Source organism: Thunnus maccoyii, chromosome 9 (assembly GCF_910596095.1).
Source record: "Thunnus maccoyii chromosome 9, fThuMac1.1, whole genome shotgun sequence".
NCBI classification, from domain to species: domain Eukaryota; kingdom Metazoa; phylum Chordata; class Actinopteri; order Scombriformes; family Scombridae; genus Thunnus; species Thunnus maccoyii.
Window position 1 is genome coordinate 7,540,505 of NC_056541.1, and position 18,449 is coordinate 7,558,953.

Consider the following 18,449-nt stretch of genomic DNA (forward strand, 5'->3'; position numbering starts at 1 on the left):
TGAATGTATGTCGGGGTCCTAATTGCCTTTGCCAGAGCATCTGTGTTGTGTTAATGCATTAAAATGATTGTTCCAGCTCTCGGGATTACCTTTGATGAACTCTGTTCCTTCTGTCCTCCGCAGCACGCAAACAAGAAATTATCAAGATCACTGAGCAGCTGATAGAAGCAATCAACAACGGAGACTTTGAGGCATACGCGTGAGTCATTGCGTTATTTCGTGCGTGGTTTGTGTTCCGATGCATAGTTAAAATCTTAACGTTTGGCTTCATTAACGTCACCCTCTCTTTCCTCCTCAGTAAGATCTGCGATCCTGGATTGACCTCCTTTGAGCCGGAGGCGCTCGGCAACCTGGTGGAGGGAATGGATTTCCACAGATTCTACTTTGAGAACCGTAAGATTGATAGATTTGATGCTATTTGTTGTCATTTTTAATACTTACATACTACTTTTTTATTTCCTGATCACGTTTCTTTTTTGTTTTATCTTGTTTATCTTTAGTTGTAGTGTAAATATACACATCTGGTTAGTCAAAATCACAAAGTGCGGCTCATTTAGCTGCTGTACAAATAAAATAGATCACGAGGAAATGTTATCACAGGAGGAAATTAAAAATCTAACTAAAGCTCCATCCCAAGAAAGCTGAACTTCTCCTATCATTGCCTCTGCCGTCTTTTCAGTTTTGGCCAAGAACAGCAAGCCCATCCACACCACCATCCTGAACCCACACGTCCACCTGATCGGCGAGGACGCAGCCTGCATCGCTTACATCCGCCTGACTCAGTATGTTGACGGCCAGGGTCGGCCGCGGTCCAGCCAGTCAGAGGAAACTCGCGTCTGGCATCGCAGAGACACCAAGTGGCAGAACATCCACTTCCACTGCTCAGGCGCACCAGCTGCGCCACTCCAGTGAGGTACGGACAACAGCGCTGGGACAACTGGGAGACACTTACAGAAGAAGAGCAGTGTTCCTCTCAGAGCATGTTTATACTATTTGGCTTTTTTTTTTTTAAATTGTAACTTTGGGGAGGATCTGCTGCTGTTTTACTTGAGCTTGACGTGTATATTTGTAGGCAGAAAATTACTTTCTGTGACCAAATTAATACAAAAAAGAAGACGAAGGATTTAAGTGACTGAAAAAACAGCTAGAAAAGTTGGTTGTAAATGTCACTTTCATCATAAATTTAGTATTGACCACATTGGCAGTACTGTGATTGGTTCTTTTGGCTGCTCACACCATCTTAAGGTATGTGTTCATTCAAATGCTGTGCAGACTTTAGGTGCACTGAGAGAAAGCAGAAATAAAATGTGTCTTTCCTTCCACCTCTGTTATGCTAATAGTATGAAGAAGGTGCAGCAACTCGGCTTGAAGCTGAGGTAGTCCCAACCAATAAATCATTCAAGTTACATGAATTTATTTCTGCTTTTAGTTAAAAACACTTACTGTTTTTATTTTTTGGCTTTTTGGTGGAGGAGGCATGTAAAAAACAGTAGAAGGCAGCAATAAGCTGATTCTGGAGCTTCACTGTCTTGTATTTCCAAATGTGGCATTCTCGTCGTTGCTTGTTTAAATTTAATACGGTCATCAAAACAGGTGGGCTCAACTTCAATATTTGAAAATGTGTCTTTTTGAGTATCAAAAACTTGAAAAGTTGCTGAGAAAATGTTGAAGTTTCCTCCTCTTCAAAGAGCTGTAGGAAAAATATGCTATCCTCAAACCACCGTTGCAGCGTAATCTCTGTCTCCTCTGTCTGTTTGTAGGCTCAGTATTTTTCAAACACTCAGTGTTTCACCAAAATATGACAAAATACTTCCATGTGTCGCCATGACACCATTGTGTCAAAGCTTTGGAACGTACTGCTACTTTTTAAGCTTTTTTTTGCTTTGCATCGCGTATCATTTGAAGTGCACTTTATGATATTCATTTTAAAGAGTGTGCAGCACTGATCTCACAATTTCATCATCATACATTTAATTAATTTGACTTTTTTTTTGTTTGTTTGTTTGTTTGTTTTCCCTCTCAGGGTTGAATGCCATAGCTTTGTCTGTCAGGAGTGCTCTGCTGGAGAGAGAGAGGAAGAAGAGGAGGAGGAGGAGGAAGGGATGAAAGAACAAATCCAGTGTCAGTTTGGGGGACACTTCAACAACAAACCCTCCCTCACTGGGCACCCGGCCTCAACCCCCAGCATGCATCGCTTCTTTTACTACTACTGCCCCCCTCTGTCTGTCACCTGCCCTACAACACCTACCGACAACCGTCAAACAACAGCAACAACCGCACATCCAACGGCTCCTTCACCCCCCCCCCCACCCCACCCCCCTCCGCCCTCGACTTCCTCTTCTTCCCTCTGGCACACTGGGTGATTGGCAGGAGTGTAGGGGGGGGCGGGGGGGTTGTTTTCAGCACTCGGTGTGATTCCTTCTTCCTGTGGTCTCTTCCCCATCCCCACAATTTTTGTGACACCAACCCTCTTGTCCTCCTGTGAATCCACACTTGTGTGACATAAACACTGCACTGGAAATACAGTATGTAAAGTTTTAAGTAAAATCTATTATCATTACTATATTAATATTATTATTATTATTATTATTATTATTATTACACATTTTCAATTGTATATGTAATTTGTATAATTCTAAATTCTTGATGCCAGTGGTTTCCAGAGTTGAAGGAAATCTTTTTTTTTGTTTGTTTGTTTGTTTGTTAGTTTTTCTCTATCTTTTTAAGGAAGCATGTTTTTTTTCCCCCATATTAACAGTGGCTGTTTTTTATTGTGGCTATTAAGTGGAAAATGATATTGGCAGTTTTTGTAATTTGCTTCACTGTATGTTAGCTATAATACTGCGCCTAAACTCATGGTCAACATGTTTTTGTTTGTTTGTTTGTTTGTTTTGTTTTCCCCCTTTTTCTGTCTTTTTTTTTTTTTTTTTTTTGAAGGGGTGTGTGAATAGTGTGCGCTAGTCCAAACACAATGGCTCTGTTGTTTTTCCCTTGTTGCAACATGAACAGCTGGAGAAGGAGTCAGCTAAGCCCTGTGTCCTCCTGCGTCAACATTTGAAACGTACAACAAAACAAACAACATGCAATAGGAGTTTTATCACGAATTTATTTTTGCCCATCTTCACGTATTTCCCCTGAAGTCCAGCACCCTGAACGGTGAGGTCAAAAAAAATACAGCAGCATCGCGCATACGAAGAAGAAAAACATATAGCTTTTTAGTGTTGGCTTATTATAACAGAATACTTAATGTTGGAGTAACTTTTTTCTGTTAATACAACATATACTGACTTATATTTTTAACTAGAAACTTCCTATTATATCCCCTTATCCCATTTTGACAAAATAAGTTGGTATGTTGTAAAGAATTATTCATATGTTCTGTGTAACATATGTGACATAACAAGAAAAAGTTCCAGTCAAAGCCTAAAGAGGAGTAGAGAGTAGCCGATACTGGAGAAACTGAAAGTAATACGTTTTAAGGAGTTAATACATTTTTAAGCTCACACTATTGTACATAAAAGTATACACTGAGAACAATTTTTAAACACCTTTTAAATGAGGTGGAGGAGCATGAAAGGCCTGCATGGATACACATCCCAGTCCTGGATTAAAGTATATTTGAAGGGTTATTTGAAGTCCTGGTCTGATGTTTAACCAAAGAAACCTCAACAGGTTTAACTGGGCACTGAAAAATGAAAGATCAAAATATTGTTTTACTGTAAATTCTTGCTATGATTAAATTATTAGGTATGTCATAATAACAAGTGAAGTAAGTCATACTGTAACATCACAGTATCTCGTTACAGACTTTTATAATGAAACTGAGCTCAGCTTTTTAGTAGCAGCCCTCACTTTCCTTTGACGCCACACTTTTACCTTCAGTGAAGATTTCTCAGAAATCTAATAATAATAATAATAATAAACTTTATTTGTATAGCACCTTTCATATAAGAAATACAGCACAAAGTTCTTTACAATAAAGAAATTACACGCTCCAAGTGCATCACATGAAAAAAGACATAAAATGAACATAAAAACATGCTAAAAAAACATTAACGTAACATAAGATGGAAAGTAAAACCCACTTAATAATAATAATAATAAAAATAAGATAAAATTAAGTAAAAATAGAATACATAAAATGCATAACATAAGATGGATGCATAACAAGAAGCACAGCAGTGCATAAGTGCAAAGCATAAGTGTGAATCACGCCTACATCAGGAAAGTCGTAGCTAGTTAAAGGCTAAAGTGAAGAGATAAGTTTTTTAGCTTTCTTTTAAAAACGCTTAGCGAGCCGGCTTCCCTGATATCTATCGGTAATGTGTTCCATGGTTTTGGGGTGTTTTTGACAAAGGCTACATCCCTGATTTTCTTTCGGCTGTTGCTGGAAACGTCTGATAACCTCCAGCAGCAGATGATCACAGTGTTCTTGAGGGCAAATAGTTTACAAGGTAGTTAGCAAAACTGGACTGATGTGCTCTCTCCTCTTGGTTCTGGTTAATAGCTGAGCTGTAGAGTTTTGAATGAGCTGAAGTCTCTCAGTGGTCTTTTTTTTTCAGGAGGCCAGTAAAAAGTGCATTACGGTAATCAAGTCGGTTTGAAATTAAGGCATGAATCAGTTTTTCAGCATCTTTTTGACATATAAATGGTTGTGCTTTAGCTATTATGTTTCTAAGGTGGAAAAATGAAGTTTTCATCACCTTGTTAGATCTGAATTTAAGCTAACACCAAGACTTGGAGCTTGTAAACCTTAGTGAGCAGTAGTTCAGCTTTGGCCCCTGTTTCCACTGGGAGCCTGTGTGTTGGGCTAGCGGTGCTAAAAAGGTATTCGGGGGGGCACTGTTGGTGGCTCCTGCTGTTGCTAGGCGACAGCTGAGTATCCGCTTGAAGCTCTTTTTTCCTAAAAATTGAGACATTTTTAAAACTCTCTAAAATCTCGCTCGGTGGTGTCTGGAACACAACAGCAGGTCCTAAAAAAAAAGAAGTCTGTTAAGAAAGGATCCCTGTGGATGCTTGACCTTTCTAACTTCCAAAGCCATAGCGCAGAAAGCTGGTGCTACTGCCCGTTTGTCTATACGAAGATACATACAGATAACGAACACTTAACACCCACGTCGGTGATGGAGAATAAAAGGTGTGTGTGCTTGAAGCTTCTATGAGTGGGAGGATTTTTCCGCTGTACCATGAGTTCATAAATATCCGCAGGGTTTGCGTAGGGCACCTCTGTTCTGTGGTTTTGGTTCCTCATTTCAGGGCAGCCTTTTGCCACAGGGTGTAATATTAGTGTGCTTGTGTGTGTGTGTCTGCAAGCATGTACAATACATATGTTGGCCTGAGTGTGTGAGGTGTGTGCAGAAGGCTTTTTTTTTTTCAGAGGAAATATCAGTCCCCTGCCTTCAGCCCTTTCTTATGATTTAATCCAATTTTTTTTTTCATGTATCATGTTTTTCACATTTTTATTCTAATGCTCTTTGATTTGTGTTACAGTCAAGTGTTATCAGCTTTTTTTGTGATATGAAGTGCTTGTGCCAGGGGAAGCAGGATTGAGTGGATGGACTTTGCAGCACTGAAAACTGATTTTGTGGGGGGGGGGGGGGGGGGGGGGGGGGGGGTCAGCTCCTCTGTACTTTGCTCGTCCACCATTGGCTGCCTTCGCTTTTCGTCTCGCCCCTATTGGTCAGACCAAGATATTAAGAGACCAGGCAGTCAGTGTGGTGAATAGTCCTCAGGTTTCTATTTATTTTGATTATTTATTTATTTATTTTAGTGAATATTTTTATTGTGCTTTTTTTTTTTCTTTCTTTTCTTTCTGTTTTTCTTCTCCTATTGTACAGCTCATGCACTTGTGCAAGTACTGTCTGTCGTTGTTCAAAGGGACACTGCTCCATGTAAAAACGTGACTGTTTTTAAAGGGATAGTACACCCAATTTGCATCCTGCATGTGTTTGTTTTGTAACGACCAACATGGTGTGAAGTACTTTTGCTTTTTGTGCCGTTTTTCTTCTGTAACTTTAGATTTACGCTGATTTTGGCATTGTTTTTGCAGTTTTATGGTGTCCATTTTTTTTTCCCTCTCTTTAGGTTCAGCACCACTTTGCCAGAGTGATACATCTATCACTTTAAAACACATATAATACAGGATTGTATTTTGTGTGAACTATCCCTCCAAAAGGTGATGAAGCTCTTCAAAAAAAAAAAGTGTTTTTTCAAGATGAACCACTGAGTCTTTGTATTGTTGTCATGTCTCCAGTCATGATATCCATGCCTAATTGACCCTGTTCTGATACTAAAAGGTCAAAGGTTACCTGAAGGCGTTCATGTGTGATCATGCTAACCAACATGAGTCCCACTCCCCTCCAAAAAAAAGAAGAAATAGCAGCATGTAGAGTACAAATGTGTTGTTCTTCGGTTCTTCTTAGTGTGTTTACTAGCCTTGAAAACCAGTATAATAAGACTCACATATTTAACATGAAGGAGTACACAGTATTACACAACTGCCACTAACTAGCAGCATAGCTGGCATTTCCTTTGCATGACAGTCAGCAGGACACTTGTTTTTTTTTTGGTGTTTTTTCTCTTTTTATTTGGTTTCTCATTTTCTACTGAATGCTGGTATACTCCACCTTTCTCTTTCTATTTTCTCAGCTTTTTAAGTGCATATAACTATTTTTGTCTCAAGATGATATAATGAAGATGACTATGATGATCAGGATGATTATATTGATGACTGTGGCACTAAGGATGACTATGAGGATGATGATGATGATTATTTCGCATGCTTTTCTACGGGGCTCTGTGTTGTCAGTGCCTTTTGAACATAGCTGAGAGAATACGAGGAGCACTTGTTGACCATCAGCACTGAGAGTGAGCAGTTCTTCACTCAGCCTGCATGTCACTTTGAGGAACAGCACTCGAGTCCGACTGACAGATTAGAGGCAGTTCAGAGAGTGAATGAGCTCCAGCAGGGGGCGCAGTCACACAAAGTAAAGCACAAACAGGACACAGATGGACGGCAGGTTGATGCTTCTAATGTAGCTGCACAATAAGTCGACTTTAGTGTCAAATCTAACAGACAATCCAGTCAGAGACAACAGCAGTTTATCACTGTAGAATAAGAACAAGCCTCCATTATAATTATTGATCAGGGCTGCACAATTATGATTAAATTGATCGTCCTGATTACAGTTTGAGATCATGATCATGATGTTGCTGCACAATTATTTTCCTCAGTGATTTGGGAACAAAATGATTCTCCTTCATTCATCTTATATCAGCATCTTAACTGTTTGCAGCCACATTCTTAATGAAATGAAATGTACCAACACCACTAATAAATCATTATTCTATATGAATGATCAGAGCTGAGTCATGATTGAAAATGATTAATTGTGCAGCCCTACATATAAACTAATGTCTGTCCTCCTCTAGTCTCTTGAGGTCAGTGAGCTCTGCTGCCTTCCTGTCAGCTGTTTAGTCAGATGAAGCTTTACTGAGATAAACTGGAGCCTCTGTGTTCACTCTGAACCTCTGCTATCTTCTTTCTCCAGCCACTGACTAAGTTGCACTGACAACACTGAGTTGGCTTCTCCTCGTAGGGTGTCTTTCACTCTTTTTTCCCCTCGTCCCTCTGTTTCCAACCTTCTTCAATCATTTCTCTGCAGTTGGCTCTTTCTAGTTTCCCTTTGTCTCTTTTTGTCAGTTTGGGTTTCTTCTGTATAATAATATTAATCCTCTAGTTCTCTGATTCTTCAGATTATTGCTCTGTTCTCTTACGTGCTACACGTGTTTCTCTAACTTCAAGAAAATGTGTTAAGGTGTTATCAATAAAATGACAATTTAAATAGAAACGTGAAAGTCTTTCTGTGTTTACAGACACATAAAACTGCAACACAGCTTTGATTGTGATTTTTATTGACCGAAGTAACCCAGGAAATCATTTAACTCTTGTTTGATCAAGACATTTGTTCACCTGATAGAAAACATACAACTTTTTGAATAAATCATAAATTGAAGACACAGTTAATCAGTGTAAATCCTGACATTCATTCAGCACAGGCTCACATGTACTGATGTGTTTCACAAGTGATGATTAACATAAACACAAAGGAACAAACAGCAGCTCCAACTTAATAGATATTCAAGAATTAAGAAATAAATACTGAAACAGAAAGATAAAGGTGATCACTACTAACAACCTTTAAAATCCACAGATCAACATGAGGGTCAGGGCTTTACAATCAATCTTTTTGAATACATATCATTAGGACTGATGATTGATCATATTTGATGTATATTTTCATTTTATTTTATTGACTAAATGTTTGATCAATGAATAAAAGCACGAACAAATTAATAGATAATAAAAAAACTGTCATCAGGTACAGCCCAAGCTGTGATCTACATGATCTTTGTTTCAATATTTGATGGACACCTTCAATTTTTTTTTTTTCTTCAATTTTGGGCTGCTGTAATTTAGACTGAACCTTGCAGAAGAAATGAAAAACTTTTTAAAATTAATTTCTGCAGAATTTTCTTGAGTTGAAGCACCAAAAATCAGGAAGAAGTTTCAGTTTGTTTTCATGGATAAAACTGAATGAACATATAGAAAAGTTTTGACAATCAGTAGATATCTGTGATTAATGACACACATGGTAAATAAACAGGTGAATTATTATGTAAAGATTCCCTGTTCTGTCCATTCTTCACAGTAAAAAAAGTTTTTCCTTTATTTTAAAAAGAAAACATTTGTAAAACGTCTGAATGTATTATTATAAATACACTTTGAAAAAAATATTTTTTACTTTAAAAGAAAAACAAACCCTGGATGATTAAACCATTAAAAAGTAAATGTTAAATGCATTACTCTCACCTATAAATCACTAACTGATAGTGACAAAATAAATCTGTAGATCTAATTATCCTCCTCAAATCAAATAAATCACATCTCACAAACCTTCCTGAACATCACAGAGAAATCTCAGTTTAACAGATTTTGATATCAGTGGTTTTAGCATCACCAGCCTCTCCAAGGTTAAAATAAGGGAAGAGTTTCTCAGTGAAAGTGTCTCTGTGAGTGCAGATGTGAGTCATGTCTTCAGGGTCGTAGAAAGACACCTCCCCCCTGTCATAGTCCAGTTGGACTCTGATCCTCTGGAGACTCTTCTTCACACTGACAGTCTTACCAAGACCATTAGTGTATTTTCCACTGCGATGCAGTAAACACCAGATTCCATATTCTGGTGAAGCAAATCGCTTTCCCTTCCTGTCAACTGACTCTTTAGCCAAACCCACATTCCAGACAGGATGGTCTCCCACCTCCACCTCCCAGCTGTGTTTCCCTGAGCTGAAGCCCTCAGAGCCCAGAACATTGGCATAATTAGTGTTTCTCTCTGGATTATCAGGGAGCTGCTGCTTTGTGTCTCCACATCTCACACTGGTCAGATCGTCAGACAGATAGAGACGGGGGTTTGCAGTGTTTGGGTCCAGAATGACAGGACTGAAGTGGACCTTCTCCTTCATCTTCTCCCAGACTCTGAAGGACAGGTTGCCCAGGTGTTTGGCCACATCTATCAGCGCTCCTGAGACCAGCTGTGGATCTGACAGTGAGCACTGGTCTCTGGCTCTGGTCTGAGTGGGTTTATAACTGCTGAGGAATGACACGTTGTGTTTCTGCAGGTCTTCTTCAACAGCAGAGATGCTGTCTGACAGAGAGGAGATCTGCTCCTGAATCCTCTTCATCTCTCTGCTGATAGTCTTCCCCTTCTGCTCCTCTTCCTCCCTCAGAGCTGCCAGTCTGGACTCCTCTTCCTCTTTCAGGAACTGGTGGAGCTTGTTGAACTCTGCTCTGATCTGCTTCTCTGTGGACGACAGCTGCTTCTTGGAGTGTTCAACCATTTCATTGTATGTTTTCTCCACTTCTTCGTATTTGTCCCTCTTGTCCTGTAGAGACTTTAAGTCAGATTTCAGCTGGTCCTTCAGGTCACTGACTGCTTGTTCTATAGAAACCAACTTGTGACCGTGATGGAGAAGAAAATCACAGACAGGACACACAGCTCTCTGTTCATCCTCACAGAACCAATAAGGGACTTCTGGATGTTTATGACACAGCACTTCCTCTTTCTCCTTTTCTTTCTCCGTCTCAGGTGAATCATTATTCTGCCTCTTAGCAAAGGAGTCAGCCAGGTCTTTGAGAGAAAGATTGATGGATGGATAATCCTTTGAGGATTTTCTTTTACAAATGGGACAGTTTTTGTTTTTAGCTTGTTCCCAGAATTTTTGCAGACAGCTTGAACAGAAGCTGTGGTTGCAGGTCAGAGACACAGGATCTCTGAGAGTCTCTGAACACACATGGCAACTCAGGTAACCTTCAAAAAGAGCTCTTTCAGCCATTTTGCCAGATTTCTAAAATTTTTTTAAGTTGCAGACTCACCAAATTACAGTCTCTTCAACTTTCTCTGTTCAGTCCTCCGAGTGTGTGTTCTTCAGTAGAGATTTCACTCTGTAATGTAATGGCGTCTGCGATCTGTTCAACAATGTCAGTCTGCTTTCAGTTTCATTTACCTGCGTCACAGGTAGAGAGCTGATTGAAATAAAACTGCCATTTGATTGTGTCTCCACCAGATGTTGCTGTTTCTGTGTTACAGATGTTAAAGGAATACTCCACCAAAAACCGACTGTATGTTTTAACTATCAAACATTGAAAGTGTCTATTCTTGAAAAGTTTATGTGAAATAATGCTGAAACAATTGTAATTTACTACCAGAACATTCATTCAGAACAACTTCATCAACCAATAAATAGTTTAAGCAGAGCTGTTTATGGCAATTTTAATCATTTTATAATATTCTATTATTTTAAATTGTAACTTTATTAAACTTTACTCAACTTCTCTTCTCTCAGTTAGTACATTTACATGAAGATTAGTGCCTGTTATGAATAATCCTGATTTTAATCATGTTAAAGTTATGATATAACACAACTTGGTAATTAGTATCCCTTTATGATTCATGAATATTATCCAGGTTTCTGATCACCTGTGCAGGAGTGTCTTTGACTCCTGAACATCCCAGACAGTCTCTGTCATTTCTATCTTGAAAATATTGTTTCTCATTGTAGAATAGATCCACACCATTTAACAATCCTTCACCTACTTCCTTGGTGTGGATCCGCCCATTCTCACCTGAGCTCACTCACTCCTAATCATGGTCTACTGATATCTCACCCATTTCCTTTGTTCTGGCCGGCAGCACCACTAACCACATGTGAGAGTCCTCTGTACCTGTGTTTCACATACACACCTATGGCTGTGTGTGACTAAAGTGAGTTTATTACTTTCTTCATATGTTATAGTTTAATGGTTATTTTTGGATTCATGTAGATTGAATGTGAGCAAAGTAACCAGTAAGTGACCAGTATATACTGGTAAATGATATAATGGTCACCTGGCCTGTTTGCCTTGAGCCTACAGATTTATAGTTGTGTATAAGTGCACATTGCACATAACTCATTCTCTGTAGTTCTTAATTTAGGAGATGCAACATCTAGAATCCTTATAACTTAAATTAGAATATTTGAAAATTCTTTCACTGTGTAATTGTTAAATGTAAAGTTTGCTGTGACGTATTAATTTCAGCCCTAATATTCACTGTTTTGTTAGATACCTAAATGTGTGATGTTATATATAGTTTAACTGTATATTGTAATTCTTGTGTTTTTCTGTTCATCATTTATTTAAAAAAAAACATAACCGTCACAAGCTTCATCATCTTCTATTGCTCTAGCCTACATGTATGCATGATGGCAGTAAATGGCTTAAATGGAAACATCAGTCGTCCCTTAAATTCTTATCGATGTACCCTGGTGATGCTCAAACTCCTGTGAACCGATCCATACACAGGCATACACTGCACATATAGTATCTTATTATATCCTGGTTATGAATTATCCTGCTGTGGATCATATTATGTTTGTTTTACACAGCAGTGTGTTTTTTCTACAGAGTCTGCCTGCAGTCTCCTCTCAGTATCAGGTGTTTAGTGTTTTTTTTATGTAAGGGACACATTGGATGTCATTGTGACAGACTTTTAAGAGTAGATCAGGTGTCTGAAATTGATTACAAAATATTTTTTCCTCCTCTTTGGAGCCTAAAAACAGTCCTGCCCACTCCCCTCCAAAAAAAGAGGAAATAGCAGCATGTACAGTATAAATGTGTTTTTCTTCTGTTGTTCTTAGTGTGTTTACTAGCATTGAAAACCAGTATAATAAGACTCACATATTTAACATGAAGGAGTGCACAGTATTACACAACTGCCACTAACTAGCAGCATAGCTGGCATTTCCTTTGCATGACAATCAGCAGGACACTTGTTTTTTGTTGTTTTTTCCTTTTTATTTGGTTCCTCATTTTCTACTGAATGCTGGTATACTCCACCTTTCTCTTTCTATTTTCTCAGCTTTTTAAGTGCATATAACTATTTTTGTCTCAAGATGATATAATGAAGATGACTATGATGATCAGGATGATTATATTGATGACTGTGGCACTAAGGATGACTATGAGGATGATGATGATGATTATTTTGCATGCTTTTCTACCGGGCTCTGTGTTGTCAGTGCCTTTTGAACATAGCTGAGAGAATACGAGGAGCACTTGTTGACCATCAGCACTGAGAGTGAGCGGTTCTTCACTCAGCCTGCATGTCACTTTGAGGAACAGCACTCGAGTCCGACTGACAGATTAGAGGCAGTTCAGAGAGTGAAAGAGCTCCAGCAGGGGGCGCAGTCACACAAAGTAAAGCACAAACAGGACACAGATGGACGGCAGGTTGATGCTTCTAATGTAGCTGCACAATAAGTCGACTTTAGTGTCAAATCTAACAGACAATCCAGTCAGAGACAACAGCAGTTTATCACTGTAGAATAAGAACAAGCCTCCATTATAATTATTGATCAGGGCTGCACAATTATGACTAAATTGATCGTTCTGATTACAGTTTGAGATCATGATCATGATGTTGCTGCACAATTATTTTCCTCAGTGATTTGGGAACAAAATGATTCTCCTTCATTCATCTTATATCAGCATCTTAAATGTTTGCAGCCACATTCTTAATGAAATGAAATGCACCAACACCACTAATAAATCATTATTCTATATGAATGATCAGAGCTGAGTCATGATTGAAAATGATTAATTGTGCAGCCCTACATATAAACTAATGTCTGTCCTCCTCTAGTCTCTTGAGGTCAGTGAGCTCTGCTGCCTTCCTGTCAGCTGTTTAGTCAGATGAAGCTTTACTGAGATAAACTGGAGCCTCTGTGTTCACTCTGAACCTCTGCTATCTTCTTTCTCCAGCCAGTGACTAAGTTGCACTGACAACACTGAGTTGGCTTCTCCTCGTAGGGTGTCTTTCACTCTTTTTTTCCCTGGTCCCTCTGTTTCCAACCTTCTTCAATCATTTCTCTGCAGTTGGCTCTTTCTAGTTTCCCTTTGTCTCTTTTTGTCAGTTTGGGTTTCTTCTGTATAATAATATTAATCCTCTAGTTCTCTGATTCTTCAGATTATTGCTCTGTTCTCTTACGTGCTACACGTGTTTCTCTAACTTCAAGAAAATGTGTTAAGGTGTTATCAATAAAATGACAATTTAAATAGAAACGTGAATGTCTTTCTGTGTTTACAGACACATAAAACTGCAACACAGCTTTGATTTTTATTTTTATTGACAGAAGTAACCCAGGAAATCATTTCACTCTTGTTTTGATCAGGACATTTGTTCACCTGATAGAAAACATACAACTTTTTGAATAAATCATAAATCGAAGACACAGTTAATCAGCGTAAATCCCGACATTCATTCAGCACAGACTCACATGTACTGATGTGTTACACCAATGATGATTAACATAAACACACAGGAACAAACAGCGGCTCCAACTTTATAAATGTTCAAGAATTAAGAAATAAATGCTGAAACAGAAAGATAAAGGTGATCACTACTAACAACCTTTAAATTCTACAGTTCAACATGAGGGTCAGGGCTTTACAATCAATCTTTTTGAATATACATCAATAGGACTGATGATTGATCATATTTGATGTATATTTTCATTTTATTTTATTGACTAAATGTTTGATCAACGATTAAAAGCATTAATAAATTAATAGATAATAAAAAAACTGTCATCAGGTGCAACTCAAGCTGTGATCTACATGATCTTTAGGTCAATATTTGATGGACACTTTCAATTTTTTTTTTTAATTTCGGGCTGCTATAATTTAGACTGAACCTGGGAGAGAGAGACAAAAAACTGTGAACATTAATTTCTGCAGAATTTTCTCAAGTTAAAGTATCACAAATCAGGAAGAAGGTTCAGTTTGTTCTCATGGATAAAACTGAATGAATATATAGAAAAGGTTTGACAGTCAGATGTTATTATTATGATTCATGATACAAATGGTTAATAAAGATCAGGTGAATTATTACATCAATATTCCCTTTTGGTCCATTCTGCACAGTAAATAATGTTTTCTATCTAAAAAACATTTGTAAAAACTCTGAATGTATTATTATTAACGCATGTTGAGAAAGTACATTTTTTACTTCACTGAATTACTTTAAAAACTTTGATAATCAACACATAAAAAGTAAATGTCAAATTAATTACTCTCACCTATAAAGAACTAACTGATAGTGACAAAAATAAATCTGTAGATCTAATTATTCCCTCAAATCCTAATAAATCACATCTCACAAACCTTCCTGAACATCACAGAGAAATCTCAGTTTGACAGATTTTGATATCAGTGGTTTTAGCATCACCAGACTTTCCAATACCAAAATAAGGGAAGAGTTTCTCAGTGAAAGTGTCTCTCTGAGTGCAGATGTGAGTCATGTCTTCAGGGTCGTAGAAGGACACCTCCCCCTTGTCATAGTCCAGCTGGACTCTGATCCTCTGGAGACTCTTCTTCACACTGACAGTCTCACCAGCTCCATTAGTGTATTTTCCACTGCGATGCAGTAAACACCAGATTCCATATTCTGGTGAAGCACTTGTTTCTCCCTTCCTATCAACTGACTCTTTAGCCAAACCCACAAGCCAGTCAGGATGGTCTCCCACCTCCACCTCCCAGCTGTGTTTCCCTGAGCTGAAGCCCTCAGAGCCCAGAACAGTGGCATACTTAGTGTTTCTCTCTGGATTATCAGGGAGCTGCTGGTTTGTGTCTCCCTGTCTCACACTGGTCAGATCATCAGACAGATAGAGATAGGGGTTTGCAGTGTTTGGGTCCAGAATGACAGGACTGAAGTGGACCTTCTCCTTCATCTTCTCCCAGACTCTGAAGGACAGGTTGCCCAGGTGTTTGGCCACATCTATCAGTGCTCCTGAGACCAGCTGTGGATCTGACAGTGAGCACTGGTCTCTGGCTCTGGTCTGAGTGGGTTTATAACTGCTAAGGAATGAAACCTTGTGTTTCTGCAGGTCTTCTTCAACAGCAGAGATACTGTCTGACAGAGAGGAGATCTGCTCCTGAATCCTCTTCATCTCTCTGCTGATAGTTTTCCCCTTCTGCTCCTCTCCCTCCCTCAGAGCTGCCAGTCTGGACTCCTCTTCCTCTTTCAGGAACTGGTGGAGCTTGTTGAACTCTGCTCTGATCTGCTTCTCTGTGGACAACAGCTGCTTCTTGGAGTGTTCAACCATTTCATTGTATGTTTCCTCCACTTGTTTGTATTTGTCCCTCTTGTCCTGCAGAGACTTTAAGTCAGATTTCAGCTGGTCCTTCAGGTCACTGACTGCTTGTTCTATAGAAACCAACTTGTGACCGTGATGGAGAAGAAAATCACAGACAGGACACACAGCTCTCTGTTCATCCTCACAGAACCAATAAGGGACTTCTGGATGTTTATCACACACCACTTCCTCTTTCTCCTTTTCTTTCTCCGTCTCAGGTGAATCATTATTCTGCCTCTTAGCAAAGGAGTCAGCCAGGTCTTTGAGAGAAAGGTTGATGGATGGATAATCCTTTGAAGATTTTCTTTTACAAATGGGACAGTTTTTGTTTTTAGCTTGTTCCCAGAATTTTTGTAGACAGCTTGAACAGAAGCTGTGGTTGCAGGTCAGAGACACAGGATCTCTGAGAGTCTCTGAACACACATGGCAGCTCAGGTAACTTTCCAAAAGAGCTCTTTCAGCCATTTCGTCTGATTTCTAGATTTTCTTTAAGTTGCAGACTCACCAAATTACAGTCTCTTCAACTTTCTCTGTTCAGTCCTCCGAGTGTGTGTTCTTCAGTAGAGATTTCTCTCTGTAATGTAACGACGTCCGCGCTCTGTTCAACAATGTAAATCTTTCAGTTTCATTTACTTGTTATGGGTGGAGAGTTGATTGAAATGAAACTGCCATTTGATTGTGTCTCCACCAGATGTTACTGTTTCTGTGTTACAGATGTTAAAGGAATACTCCACCAAAAACCGACTGTATGTTTTAACTATCAAACATTGAAAGCGTCTATACTTGAAAAGTTTATGTGAAATAATGCTGAAACAATTGTAATTTACTACCAGAACATTCATTCACACCAACTTCATCAACCGATAAATAGTTTAAGCAGAGCTGTTTATGGCAGTTTTAATCATTTTATAATATTCTATTATTTTAAATTGTAACTTTATTAAACTTCATTCAACTTCTGTTCTGTCAGTTAGTACATTTACATGAAGATTAGTGCCTGTTATGAATTATCCTAATTTTAATCATGTTAAAGTTATGATATAACACAACTTGGTAATTAGTATCCCTTTATGATTGATGAATATTTTCCAGGTTTCTGATCGTCTGTGCAGGAGTGTCTTTGACTCCTGAACATCCCAGACAGTCTCTGTCATTTCTGCATTGAAGTGCAGGTACTATCAGTAGTGATCCTGAAGTTTGAATTGTTAAAATTAGTAAAGCAATTAAGATATTTTTTTTTTACAGTGAAATACCTCTGCATTAAGAAAATATTGTTTCCCATTGCAGAATAGACCCACACCATTCAACAATCCTCCGCCTACTTCCTTGGTGTGAATCCAACCATTCTCACCTGAGCTCACTCACTCCTAATCATGGTCTACTGATATCTCACCCATTTCCTTTGTTCTGGCCGGCAGCACCACTAACCACATGTGAGGGTCCTCTGTACCTGTGTTTCACATACACACCTATGGCTGTGTGTGACTAAAGTGAGTTTATTACTTTCTTCATATGTTATAGTTTAATGGTTATTTTTGGATTCATGTAGATTGAATGTGAGCAAAAGCTTGACCAGTATATACTGGTAAATGATATAATGGTCACCTGGTCTGTTTGCTTTGAGCCTACAGATTAATAGTTGTGTGTAAGTGCACATTGCATATAACTCATTCTCTGTAGTTCTTAATTTAGAAGATGAAACACATAGAATCCTTATAACTTAAATTAGAATAGTTAAAACTTCTTTCATTATGTAATTGTAATCCTAAATGTGTGATGTTATATATAGTTTAACTATATATTGTAATTCTTGTGTTTTTCTGTTCATCATTTATTTAAACAAAAACATAACCATCACAAGCTTCATCATCTTCTATTGCTCTAGCCTACATGTATGCATGTTGGCAATAAATGGCTTAAATGGAAACATCAGTCGTCCCTTAAATTCTTATCGATGTACCCTGGTGATGCTCAAACTCCTGTGAACCGATCCATACACAGGCATACACTGCACATACAGTATCTTATTATATCCTGGTTATGAATTATCCTGCTGTGGATCATATTATGTTTGTTTTACACAGCAGTGTGTTTTTTCTACAGAGTCTGCCTGCAGTCTCCTCTCAGTATCAGGTGTTTAGTGTTTTTTTTAATGTAAGGGACACATTGGATGTCAGTGTGACAGACTTTTAAGAGAAGATCAGGTGTCTGAAATTGATTACAAAATATTTCTTCCTCCTCTTTGGAGCCTAAAAACAGTCCTGCCCACTCCCCTCAAAAAAAAGAAGAAATAGCAGCATGTAAAGTACAAATGTGTTGTTCTTCGGTTCTTCTTAGTGTGTTTACTAGCAATTAAAACCAATATAATAAGACTCATATATATATATATAATAAAGGAGTACACAGTATTACACAACTGCCACTAACTAGCAGCATAGCTGGCATTTCCTTTGCATGACAGTCAGCATGACACTTGTTTTTTGGTGTTTTTTCCTTTTTATTTTGTTCCTCATTTTCTACTGAATGCTGGTATACTCCACCTTTCTCTTTCTATTTTCTCAGCTTTTTAAGTGCATATAACTATTTTTGTCTCAAGATGATATAATGAAGATGACTATGATGATCAGGATGATTATATTGATGACTGTGGCACTAAGGATGACTATGAGGATGATGATGATGATGATGATTATTTTGCATGCTTTTCTACGGGGCTCTGT

General features: G+C 38.4%; 3 protein-coding genes across 12 annotated transcripts in view; 1 reads left to right on the forward strand and 2 right to left on the reverse strand.

Annotated features, from left to right (window-relative positions):
- Positions 1-4,082, forward strand: part of camk2b1 (calcium/calmodulin-dependent protein kinase (CaM kinase) II beta 1) — an 80,371-nt gene extending 76,289 nt beyond the window's left edge. For all 10 annotated transcript variants that reach the window (XM_042422097.1, XM_042422098.1, XM_042422099.1 and 7 more), the window contains 4 exons: positions 124-199; positions 299-393; positions 680-913; positions 2,024-4,082. In XM_042422097.1, the coding sequence (XP_042278031.1) occupies positions 124-199; positions 299-393; positions 680-912 (404 nt within the window). In that variant the 3' untranslated portion in view covers position 913; positions 2,024-4,082. The remainder of the gene's footprint in view (positions 1-123; positions 200-298; positions 394-679; positions 914-2,023) is intronic.
- A 3,811-nt stretch (positions 4,083-7,893) lies between these two features.
- Positions 7,894-10,693, reverse strand: LOC121904387 (nuclear factor 7, brain-like). Its single transcript, XM_042422109.1, has one exon. It carries the CDS (start codon positions 10,390-10,392, stop codon positions 8,986-8,988), a length of 1,407 nt encoding a protein of 468 aa, XP_042278043.1. The 5' UTR covers positions 10,393-10,693; the 3' UTR covers positions 7,894-8,985.
- A 3,954-nt stretch (positions 10,694-14,647) lies between these two features.
- Positions 14,648-16,505, reverse strand: LOC121904386 (nuclear factor 7, brain-like). The gene has a single exon (XM_042422108.1). The coding sequence runs from the start codon at positions 16,192-16,194 to the stop codon at positions 14,770-14,772; it is 1,425 nt and encodes a 474-aa protein (XP_042278042.1). The 5' UTR covers positions 16,195-16,505; the 3' UTR covers positions 14,648-14,769.
- Positions 16,506-18,449: the final 1,944 nt, after the last annotated feature.

Excerpts from the sequence above, each read along its gene's own strand:
- LOC121904387 (XM_042422109.1), bottom strand. The coding sequence starts at position 10,392 with ATGGCTGAAAGAGCTCTTTTTGAAGGTTACCTGAGTTGCCATGTGTGT.
- LOC121904386 (XM_042422108.1), bottom strand. The coding sequence starts at position 16,194 with ATGGCTGAAAGAGCTCTTTTGGAAAGTTACCTGAGCTGCCATGTGTGT.